General features: G+C 41.4%; 1 protein-coding gene across 1 annotated transcript in view; it reads right to left on the bottom strand.

Annotated features, from left to right (window-relative positions):
* Positions 1 to 12,803, bottom strand: part of DOCK3 (dedicator of cytokinesis 3) — a 291,789-nt gene that overhangs the window by 55,735 nt on the left and 223,251 nt on the right. The window contains exons 23-25 of the mRNA XM_069561103.1: positions 12,048 to 12,218; positions 8,870 to 9,062; positions 1,882 to 2,009 (exon numbers count right to left, since the gene is read on the bottom strand). Of these exons, the coding sequence (XP_069417204.1) occupies positions 1,882 to 2,009; positions 8,870 to 9,062; positions 12,048 to 12,218 (492 nt within the window). The remainder of the gene's footprint in view (positions 1 to 1,881; positions 2,010 to 8,869; positions 9,063 to 12,047; positions 12,219 to 12,803) is intronic.

Consider the following 12,803-nt stretch of genomic DNA (forward strand, 5'->3'; position numbering starts at 1 on the left):
GCTCATGTTCCTTGGTCGACCAGAAAGACCCTGGTCTCGGTGTGTCCCTCTAAGGTAGCCTCACAAAAATAATGGAGCACGCTTCCTCATTGAGGGCTGCTTCCCAGTCAGTAAGTTCTGACTTTAGGAAGAGTCTGTGTTATCTTTTTCTGGACCTCTCACATGCAATCCACATCCTACAGCCTGATTTTCATGATCTCACAAAGAGATTCCCGTTGCCTCTTCTCCAGTCCCTTTATACTATTGCCAGTCCAAATGTCCCTCCATCTATCAACCCACCATTCACTAAGTATCTACCATGGGCCAGTAACTGTTTGAAGACCTGAGCATACACAAGTGATCAAAAAAGGTAAGATCTATGCTTCAGTGGAGCTTAAATTTCATCCACCCCCCAACCCCAGCACCCCCCCCCCCCACTCCCCCGGCCAGCTGTCCATTCAATGTAGTTTTACTGAATCCCATTCTGCAAGAAAGATTTGAAAGGCTCTTGGGACCACAGTCTTCTTCCTCATTTGCTGAACTAATTATAACACTTTTAAAACCTGTGATGGCTCTTTGAGTAGCTGCGGGGTTAGTCTCTAACCCCACACATACAACCAGATCACTTCCTTCAGATTTTCACTTGCTCCCATTCCTTTTTCATCCCTTCTCTCCCCTTGCTTTTCCCCTGCAATTTATCTCTTTCCCTTAGCAACCAGCCTCCCATCCCCTGACCCTGGGTCACCAGTACACCTTATGTGCCTGGTGTTGCTTCTCTGAGGCCTGGTGGGAAGGAGAGCTGCCGGGCCTTGCCTGGAGCCAAGAGCAAACAAAAGGGCCACTGCAGCCATCATAGTCGCTCTGCCAAGGTAGGCCGCTATCACCAGATGGTCCTTTAAGTCGGGATACCAGATACCACAGCACCCTATTGAGTCCTTGCATCCTGTTCAAACCAAGCACATTTTTTCTTCTCTGCACCTCTCCCATGCTATCTTCACAGACAACCTAACCTTCTATGTTTGTATCACTTGGTTCCTGGTATTTATTTTAAATGCACTTGAAATTTTATTCTCCAGAAACCTTATCTCAACTTAGGAAGATTGTGTAAATAAAGACTCAGTCTTATTTTAAATTTGTTTATACTTTCCTATAGTTTTCTAAAAGAGATATTCATTTCTTCCATAGTATAAACATATAACATAATTAAAATAAATTCCTACCCTTATCCATGCCTGATACATGTTTTTCTGCCTTCCTTATCTCCCCTCCCTTCTAACATGGGTCTCTTCTAAAAAACTAAAAATAAAGAAGAAGGAAAATAGGCAAGAGCACTACCAGCTGAAACCTGAGCCCTGAAGTGCCGTTCCAGCATCCCATGAGGCTGAGAACTATTGCGGGCAACGTGCATCGCTCGTATACCATGTCTCATCTGGCTTGGTATAGGAATGCCATATGGGTGGAATCAAGCTGCCAGGAAGCTGACAGAAAAGTCTGAATGAGCAAGCTGCCTCTCAGCCTGGGCCTGCCTCCTTGTGCTCGTTCTTGCCTGAGTATCCTCAGAACACTCCCAGGAATACAGAAGTAATGTCTTTTGATAGAAACAGAGCAAGCAGCACGGGATGGGGTTTTCTGGTACTACAGATGACTATGTTTCTGGGTGTATTTACGGTAGTACTTTTTTTGCTTTTTGTTTTTTTAAATAGCAAGACTGTGTTATGTTGAGAAGCCTGCTGGGCATACATAGGCAGGCCTCCATTCACTTGGGCACCTTCTTGTCACTGATGAAAGCTTCTCTGACTGCGAAGTGAACAAAATGATCTTTGTTGGTCTGCTTCTGGTTAAACTGACACAGGACGGGGACAGAGCTTAGGGCCGGGGGTGGCACAGGTCTAGGGCCACTACCAGAGAGCTGGTCTTGACGATGGAGAAGATGCTGCCGAGAATCCCTGAGCAGATGAGCAGCTCCTTCTGCTGCCTCAGGTGAAGATGGATGTGATGGAGAACCACTGGAAGCAGGATGCGGCGGGATTCTGGGGGAGAAAACACAAAGGTGAAGCAGCCCTTTGGAGAAGAACCAGCTGCCTTTGGAAGCCAAGGGCAACACAGGATGCAGCTGGTCTCCAGGCAGGTGGGGCTGGGACTGCAGCCACGCTGGAAAACAGTCCCTGCCTGTGGGCAGGTCTAACAGCCCACTTCCCGGACATCTGAAGACACATCACAGCATTTTCCTTCTCTCTCTCTTTTCTTTTTTCACATTTCAGGCCTCAATTATCTAGGGCCTTTTATGCAGGATGTATGTTAGGAGACTGCTTCCAAATGAAATCTCTTTATTGACTAGACTCCAAATTAAACTCCATTTAAATGACACACTTAGTTCTATGAACTATGCTGATGGAACTAACTAGCAGACTTGATATGGATTATAAATGGTTCCTCTTCATGACGCCCTGACGGCGGCCCGGCGCTCCCACCCTCCTAAGCCTATACTGCACTTTCCCCCTCTGGCCTGTGGGATGCTGTGTGACTCCACAGTAATGAAAGGGACAGAAGGAGGACTTCCACCTTGTCATAAGCCTTTGATAATTAGCTAAACCTCTTTGCCAGTCCCACTGCATACATTAAAATATTTTTCTTTTCTTTCTTCTTCAATGCTGCCTAAAAACTATCTTCATCAGGGGGTGACTATATTTAGAACTCTGAATTCAGGAAGGTTAAATACTAAATCAAGCTCTTTTATCAATTCACTCTAAGACCTTAGGCAGGTTGATTCCTTCTACAGGTTTGATTTCTCCCATCTATACAATGAGGTGCTAACAGCCCCCTTTTGCATTTACTTCACAGGTGTGGTGAGAAGACAAGGTGAAATATAAGTGTGGACATGTTTCTGGTATCTTGCACTCCTATGTGGTCAATGACTGTGTGATTAAAGTGGCACCACAGCCAGTCAGCATGATTTAGTCAGAGTACCAGTAACACAAACAAGCCATGGTATTTTGGATTTTTTGTTCATATCTGGCCATAATTAAGTACTCTAAATGAAATTCAGAATGAAAATCTTTATTGGCAAAAGACAAATTACGTGATATACAGGAGATCTGGGGGACTGCCTTGTCAAATACTTAGAACATGTTGAAATAAAATGGAGTGACAACTATTATATGTTTAAAAGGATGCTTGGATAAAAGAGAAGTCCCTACTGTCTTTTGTAGACCAAAATGCCAACACAGCAGGATGTGTAACAACCAATAGCTGCCTGCAGACAAAATAGCAGTTTGTTATTGGAATCTGCTGATGAAGAAACCAAACTGATATGCTCTGGGAAATGTAAGGGTTGGGTTCAAGACATTACTGGTAAAAGTCCTTCTGCCTCAGGAAAGATGCTGCGGCTCAGGCATTCAATGAACGTGAGATACAAGTGAAAATCTGGTGGTGGCTTGTTATCACCAAATCCAATTACATAGTTCCAGCCACATAAAAACAATTTTTCTTAAGTGATTATGAGAACCAGCTATTAGATGCAAAAGTATTTTAAAAAGTATTTTATTTCTAATAAAGTATGTCAGTGAGGGCAGTCTGCTGTCCGCCTTCCCATACACTCACAAAGAAACTGCTTGCTCAACATAGGAGCACCTCAATACATAAGACAAACACTAACAGACATAAGAGGAGAAATTGATAGCAACACAATAATAGTAGGAGACTTTAACACCCCACTCACACCAATGGACAGATCATCAAAACAGAAAATTAATAGGGAAACACAAGTCTTAAATGATACATTAGATGAGATGATACATTGATATCTTTAGGACATTCCATCCAAATGCAGAAGAATACACCTTCTTCTCAAGTGCACATGGAACATTCTCCAGAAAGACCACATCTTGGGTCACAAATCGAACCTCAGTAAATTTAAGAAAATTGAAATCGTATCAAGCATCTTCTCTGACCACAATGCTATGAGACTAGATATCAATTACAAGAAAAAAAATGTAAGAAACACAAACACATGGAGATTAAACAACATGTTTCTAAATAACCAACAGGTTACTGAAGAAATCAAAAGGGAAATCAAAAACTTTCTAGAAACAAATGACAATGAAAACATGACAACTCAAAACCTATGGGATGCAGCAAAAGCAGTTCTAAGAGGGAAGTTTACAGCCATACGATCCTACCTCAAGAAACAAGAGAAACATTGAATAGACAACCTAACTTTACATCTAAAACAATGGGAAAAAGAACAACCCCCCTCCCCAAATTTAGTAGAAGGAAAGAAATCATAAAGATCCGAGCAGAAATAAATGAAAAAGAAATGAAAGAAACAATAGTAAAGATTAATAAAACTAAATGCTGGTTCTTTGAGAAGATAAACAAAATTGACAAACCTTTAGCCAGACTCATCAAGAAAAAAAGAGAGAAGAATCAAATCAACAAAATTAGAAATGAAAAAGGAGAGGTTACAACAGAAAATGCAGAAATACAAAGCATTATAAGAGACTATTATGAACAACAATACAGCAATAAAACAGATAGCCTGGAAGAAATGGACAGAGTCTTAGAAAAGTTCAATCTTCCAAGACTGAACCAGGAAGAAATAGAAATTATGAACAACCCAATTAAAAGCACTGAAATTGAAGCTGTGATCAAAAATCTCCCAAAAAAACAAAAGCCCAGGACCAGATGGCTTCACAGGAGAATCCTATCAAACATTCAGAGAAGAGCTAATGCCTATCCTTCTAAAAGTCTTTCAAAAAATTGCAGAGGAAGGAACACTTCCAAATTCATTCTACAAGGCCACCATCACCCTGATACCAAAACAAGACAAAGACAACACACAAAAAGAAAACTATAGGCCAATATCACTGATGAACATAGATGCAAACATACTCAACAAAATTTTTGCAAACAGAATTCAGCAACACATCAAAAAGCTCATACACCATGATCAAGTTGGGTTTATTCCAGGGATGCAAGGATTCTTCAATATATGGAAATTAATCAATGTGATACACCATATTCACAAACTGAAAGATAAAAACCATATGATCATCTCAGTAGATGCAGAAAAAGCCTTTGAAAAAATCCAGCACCTATTTATGATTGAAACTCTTCAAAAAATGGCCATAGAAGAAACCTGCCTCAACACAGTAAAGGCCATATATGATAAGCCTATAGCAAACATTATTCTCAATGGTGAGAAACTGAAAGCATTCTCCCTAAGATCAGGAACACGATAAAGGTGTCTACTTTCACCACTATTATTCAACATAGTTCTGGAAGTCCTAGCTACAGCAATCAGAGAAGAAAAAGAAATAAAAGGAATCCAGATCAGAAAAGAAGTAAAGCTCTCACTGTACACAGAAAACCCTAAATATAGAATCAGAAAATTAATAGAGCTAATCAGTGAATTAGCAAAGTTGCAGGATACAAAATTAATACACAGATATCATTTGCATTTCTATATACTAACAATGAAAAATCAGAAAGAGCAATTAAAGAATCAATCCCATTCACCACTGCAACAAAAAGAATTAAATATCTAAGGAGATAAAAGAACTGTACACAGAAAATTATAAGACACTAATGAAAGCAATCAGATGACATAAACAGATGAAGAGACATTTCATGTTCCTGGATTGAACATTGTTGTTGAAATTGTTCCTAGGAAGAATCAATATTGTGAAAATGACTATACTACCAAATGCAATCTACAGATTTAATGTAATCCCTATCAAATTACCAATGGCATATTTCACAGAACTAGAACAAAAAATTTCACAATTCACATGGAAACACAAAAGATCCCGAATAACCAAAGCAGTCTTGAGAAAGAAGAATAGAGCTGGAGGAATCAAGTTTCCTGATTTCAGGTTATATTACAAAGCTACAGTCATCAAGAAAGTATGGTACTGGCACAAAAACAGAAATATAAATTAATGGAACAAGACAGAAAGCCCAGAAATAAATCCATGCACCTATGGGTACCTTACTTTTGACAAAGGAGGCAAGAATATACAATGGGGCAAAGACAGCCTCTTTAATAAATGGTGTTGGGAAAACTGGACAGCTACAAATAAAAGAATAAAATTAGAACACTTCCTAACACCATACACAAAGATAAACTCGAAATGGATTAAAGACCTACATGTAAGACCAGAAACTATAAAACTCTTAGAGGACAACATAGGCAGAAATAAATCAAAGCAAGATCCTCTATGATCCACCTCCTACAGTAACTGAAATAAAAACAAAAGTAAACAATAGGACCTGATTAAACTTAAAGCTTTTGCACAGCAAAGGAAACTATAAGCAAGGTGAAAAGGGAATCCTCAGAATGGGAGAAAATAGCAGCAAATGAAGTAACTGACAAAGGATTAATTTCCAAAATATACAAGCAGCTTATACAACTCAATACCAGAAAAATAAACAACCCAATCAAAAAGTGGGAAAAAGACCTAAACAGACATTTCTCCAAAGAAGACATACAGATGGCTAACAAACACATGAAAAGATGCTCAACATTATTCACTATTACACAAACGCAAATCAAATCCACAATGAGAAATCACCTCATACCAGTCAGAATGGCCCTCATCAAAGAGTCTACAAACAACAAATGCTGGAAAGGGTGTGGAGAAAAGGGAAAGCTCTTGCACTGTTGGTGGGAATGTAAATTCATACAGCCACTATGGAAGACATTATGGAGATTCCTTAAAAAACTAGGAATAAAACCACCATATCACCCAGCAATCCCACTCCTACGCATATACCCGAGGAAACCAGAACTGAAAGAGACACATGTACCCCAATGTTCACTGCAGCACTATTACAAAAACTAGAACATAGAAGCAACCTAGATGTGCATCGACAGATGAATGGGTAAAGAAGTTGTGGTACGTATACACAGTGGAATATTAAACTCAGCCATAAAAAGGAACACATGTGAGTCTGTTCTGATGAGGTGGATGAACCTAGAACCTATTAAACAGAGTGAAGTGAGTCAGAAAGAGAAAGATAAATACAGTATTCTAACACATATATATGGAATCTAGAAAAATGGTACCGAAGAATTTATTTACAGGGCAACAATGGAGAAGCAGACACAGAGCAGACTTATGGACACGGGGAGAGGGGAGTAGAGGGTGAGATGTATGCAAAAAGTAACATGGAAACTTACATTATCATATGTAAAATAGACAGCCAACAGAAAGTTGTTGTATGGCTCAGGAAACTCAAACAAGGGCTCTGTATCAACTAGAGGGGTGAGATGGGGAGGGAGATGGGAGGCAGGTTCAAAAGGGAGGGGATATACGTATACCTATGGCTGATTCATGTTGAGGTTTGACAGAAAACAGCAAAATTTTATAAAGCAATTATCCTTCAATAAAAAATAAATTAATTTTTTTAAAAAAGAAAGCACCTGCTGCTTGAAGCAGCACTCACAGCTTGAGTGAATGCAGTGGCTTCTGTGAAAGTCTGTGCAAACCACTGATTTTATCTTCAGTCCAGGAAATGGTGAAGACAGAAGTGCTTCCCACGAACAGTTACAGGTAGAGAAAAGCTGCATTTCTTGGCGGCAGCTTTAGTCTCAGTAATTCCTTACACAGGCAGTGTTAAGTTAAAGGGGGTATTTGTTTTATACTGCAGACGTGTGTAGCTCTGGGATGAGAAATGACTGTTCTCATACTTTGAAAGTCAAACTCAAAAAAAATTTGACCACCAAGAAGTTCTAATTATAAACATTCTAATAATAATTGCTTTGTTAGCATTTTAGGTTTATTTCTGTGCCCTAGAAGTTTATTCCACAGTGTGATATTCTGCTTAAAGGACCAGACTCATGCTGATCATAATATTTGACTACTGAATATTTGATCATGTTCAATGTGGCCTCAGGTATGAATCCAGAGGTTCCTTCTGAAAGACAGTCTAGGCTGCTGATTATATTATATTGCTTTTTTTTCCCTTTTTTTTTTCTTTTTTAATTTTTCTGACTGTACCGGGTCTTAGTTGTGGCATGTGGGATATAGTTCCCAAACCAGGGATTGAACTCAGGCCCCCTGCATTGGGAGTGTGGAGTCTTAGCCACTGGACCACCAGCAGGGAACTCCCTGATCGTATTAAGTTTGTCAGGCTTTCCTGATCTCTTTCGGGGTGTGGTGTGCTGAGTTGCTCAGTGGTTTCTGACTCCCCGCCACCAGTGCCATGGGCTGTAGCCTGCCAGGATCCTCTGGATGTGGGATTTCCCAGGCAAGAATACTGGAGTGGGTTGCCATTTCCCCCTCCAGGGGAACTTCCCTTCCCAGTGACTGAACCTGCGTCTCTTACATCTCCTGCATTGGCAGGCAGATTCTTTTCCACTATTTAATGTGTGGAGGGCTCCCTGCCTATCTCTTTGTCTAACCTTTAGAGGCTCCTCCAAAGGGAGGAAAAGGAATCTATCTGTCTAGCAAGGCAAGGAAACAAAGTGCAGTGGGTCCTCAGGGCCTCCTTTCAGGGTTTCTTTTCTTTCCTTGACTCATCCTACCTTCTTGCACTAGACCTTTCTCTCTGTTCCCCCTCCTTTCCCTCTGCTTTTTCATCTTGCTGGGGCTGTGGCAGATCCCTTTTTTGGCAGCTGGCTAGATTTGTGGGCCTGGAGGTTGCTTTGCAGGCCACCTCATGTGGGTCCCTAGAAATAAGCTGTGAGGGAGGCAGTAGGCCTAGGTTTCGGCTGCATTCTCTAACAGAGGTTACCAAAAACTCTGCATTTTAAGGTCCACTGACTTCTCACATGATGGCTGGTAAAATTGAGCCTTTGCTTACCACTTGGCCAACACCCTGATAAGGAAGAAAGGTGGGTCTGACTCGCATCCCAACTTGATTTACCTGAGAAAGAAACTTGATTTACCTGAGAAAGAAAACAGGCGGCTATCCACAGTTCTGGCAATGGACTGCAGCTTCACCACATCCATCGACTGCCCAATGTGTACAGTGCTCGGCATGCTCCCCAGAGTCCCTCTCACAAACTCCGCCACCTCCTGCACAGTGAACATCTGCAGGAGCTCGTCAAAGATGGTTGGGAAAGAGTTGAGGAGTGCAGCCTGCAGAAGCACGTGAAGGTCTGGTTAGCTCAGACTTAGGTCTGCATCTATCTGTGTGCTTAGACAATGACACACAGTGGTGAGAGGCTGAGAGGTAATTGCAGCACCCCTGTTTTGAATGGGCTCCTCCCTGGCCTGTGATTCCATCCATCCCCGTAGTAGTCTTGGGGCTGAAGCAGGAGAACCAAAAAGGAAACCAAAACAAGAGAATTTACTGGGATCCAGGCCATTAGAAGCTTTTGAACTTGCCAAGGCATTTGTTGGCAAGGGAAGGAATTATATAGAGAAATTAACTCTATAGCTTAACATCCATAGCTGTTTTTGCTCATAAAATGAATTTAACTTATTTGTCTCTATGATCAAGTTCTTGACTTCCCAATTTCAGCCCCAAATTCAAGCCAGGAAACTCGCAAAGAAAGGAGGTCAAACATAACTGAGTACCATCAAGCAGCAGTGGTGAACTCCATTCACAGTCCTGCAGCCAGCAGTCTAGCTCTGAAAACTGGACCATTTCCCCAGAATAGTGACATTTACTTGAATCCATAAAGTCTGAAGACTTTGTAAATTATTTCCTTCACATGCCATGCCTGGCAGTCTCAAGTGTAAATCCAAAAAGGAGGGAGAATGTGTGGATTTAGTCAGCCATGAGATGCTGAAGACTGCTAATGATGCTGGCCTAGCGTTCAGTGACCTCGACTGACTAGACAAGTGGTCTGTGTGTGTATGGAGACTTCCCTCCTAGGATCTCAGCTCTGGGAGACCCATGACGTGGCTTCTTGAGAACAATCAGAGCCTCTTGGAGGCAGAGTAGTTTAGGAGAAAGAGAATGGGTTTTGAAATTGGACAGACATGAGTTTAAATCCCAGCATTACCACTTATCTGCCACATAACCCTGGGTGAGTTACTGCCTAGTCCTCCTTTTTCTCATCTATAAAATGGAGATGAGGTTATCACTTATCTCCTCATATTGGTATGAAGAAGTTTAGGTGCACCAGGTTAATTTCCAGTAGACTGCCTGGCACACATACCAGGCCTTCAATAAATGCTGGCTCTTGTTCAATCTCTCTTGTCTAAATGGAAATAGCATGAAGGAGGCTCTTCACGCTGCTCAGTCCTCTTAGATGATTAACCCAAGATTTACAAAGGGAAATGGAGTGTCGCCTTGAGACGAGGTGAGAGTGCACTCGTTCTAAGTGGCAGGTTAGGGGAGGGAAGCTGTTTTTCAGGCAGTAAGACACTGTTCTTGACTGAGTGAAAATTTATATGGGGCAACAGGTCTGTCACACTGCACTCTATGTTCAGTCCAGGACCATGACTGAACTTCTGTGAATTCTATCTGCAGATTTATAACTCCCTGAGATATCAAGGAGACCATTTCTCAGTAACGAGAACCAGCACAAAAACTAGATACAAAGACAAAGGGAGGAAGCAGGTATTTCTTTTGGCTGCATCACAAACCTTGCAGGACCTTAGTTCCCTGACCTGGGGTTGGTAGTGAAACCAGGGGCCATGTTAATGAAAGTGCCAAGTCCTAACCACTGGACTCCTATAAAATTCCCAGAAAAGCAGGTAATATTTCACAATCAATGACCAACAGTAAACTGCTTTGTCCTCTTTAATGGTGGAATTTTCTAATCTCATGGCACCAGGACAGAAGGACACTTGCACCATAACATGTCCTAGTGGTCAGAATCAAAGACATAAAGTCTGACTGAACTGTATACTTGTGGAGGGTTCTGAAACTCATGAAACATGAGCCTGATACCAAAGGAGCAGGTCTGATTCTGACTCAGGTCTAAGCTGAGAATAGATTTAAGGTATTTATCCCGATATGGGAGGAACACGCTATTGAGAAGAGGGCATTGCTGAGTTCTCAGAAAGCAAATCTGCCTTGCTCTGCTAGCTACCTCTGAGCTCCCCAGATCTCCACAGGCTCAGAGATGAGTAGGTGTCCTGGGCCTTGGTTAGCAGGAACTGATAGGCTGGGGGAGAGAGATGACTGGCCTGGGGTATTCAGGAGGGGAGACCATGGAAGGAGGCTTTCTTATAGAGATACCTGGTGACCCTGATGTATTCCACTTTTATAGAGGCTATCGCCCAGCTGTTCTTTTGTTCTCTGGGCCAAGGGGCCTATGGACAACTGGAATCTAGAGGCAACACAGGAGGAAGTGGGGAACAAAAAAAAATTGGGACTATTCTAATCTTAAAGGAGACATTTGAACATATACTTGTGCTGACAGACCTAGCAGTGACGGAATGAATGGACGTAAGAGAGGCTGTCTAGTCTCTGTTCCTAAGTTTTGATGTGATAATTGCCTTCAAGAAACCAAAGAAGTGTAACTCATTAGATATAATCTTGACATTTATCTGGAAGAAAAAGAATAACCTCTTTGTGACTGGGGTAAAGAATAATATCCTTGATCCCTTCTAGGGTATGGGTGCATGGGAAAGGTAACTGATTAACTGACCAGACATATTTAATATAAGAAAGCAAACTTCCTTTCCACTATTATTTCTAATAGAATCTAATCCTAATTCTTAGCCAAGGTTTTCTAGTTATTTCTGCAGTTTTTCAACCAATTTCCCTCTTAACTTCTAGAATGGATCAATACTAACCTGAAGTTGTTAAAATTAATACAGTGACTAGGAAATAAAATTCTCTTTGCATTCTGAATATCCTTTATAAGTAAGATGTTCATGTACAACTAATAGTATGGCAGCTAAATAAATCTGACCAAAAGAGGGCAAAGTTAAGCTTCTTCTCCACCATAAAGACACGGGGCTGTTCTATATTTGGAAGCTGGGACACAGTTGGCTTTGAAGTAAAAACAGCATTTTATTCTAGCAGGTATTTCCTTATACCTCAACCCTTACCCGAAACATAGAAACCTGGCAGGGCCTTGACTCTGGAAGCCAGGGGACAAAGAAACCACCTGCTAAGACAGACAAGAATCCAGCAGCAAAACTTTCCTGCAGCTCACAGACCTGAGTGAAAAGGAGTGTTTCTGAATTTCTGCTGTCCAGACTGAGCACAAACCGGATGGACTGGAAAAGCTCTTGGATGCTGGACCGGAACTGTTCCTCTTCCATCCCACAGGTGGCACGTGAGTACAAGATCCTTGACTGCACGATAAACTTGAAAAGGTACTCCAACGCCTGGCGGTGTGGGAGAAAGAGGGATAGAGAGGTGTTAAAGATGGGTTTCCCAGGTGGCGCTAGTGGTAAAGAACCCGCCTGCCAATGCAGGAGACATAAGAGATGTGGGTTCAATCCCTGCGTCAGGAAGATTCCCCTGGAGGAGTGCATGGCAACCCACTCTAATATTCTTGCCTGAAGAATCCCACAGACAGAGGAGCTTGGCAAACTATAGTCTATAGGGTTGCAAAGAGTTGGACATGACTGAAACAACTTAGCACATAAAGATGGTCAGGAACTAACACATGAAGGAGTGAAGGGTAGAGTACCAGCAAATTATACACTAACCTTGAGAGATGGACATTTCCAACTTTGGAGATAAGCACTTTAGTATTTTTTAAAATTTTTATTGGCATGTGGTTGATTTACAATGTTGTATTACACTAGTTTTCGGATATAGCAAAGTGACTCAGTTTATATATATATACATATATATACGCTTTTTTTTTTTTAAGATTCTTTTCCCACGTTGGCCATTACAGAGTATTGAGCAGAGTTCCCTGTGCTATACAGCAGGTTATTATTACTTATCTCTTTTATACATAG

This window comes from Ovis canadensis, chromosome 19 (genome assembly GCF_042477335.2).
Source record: "Ovis canadensis isolate MfBH-ARS-UI-01 breed Bighorn chromosome 19, ARS-UI_OviCan_v2, whole genome shotgun sequence".
NCBI classification, from domain to species: Eukaryota; Metazoa; Chordata; class Mammalia; order Artiodactyla; family Bovidae; genus Ovis; species Ovis canadensis.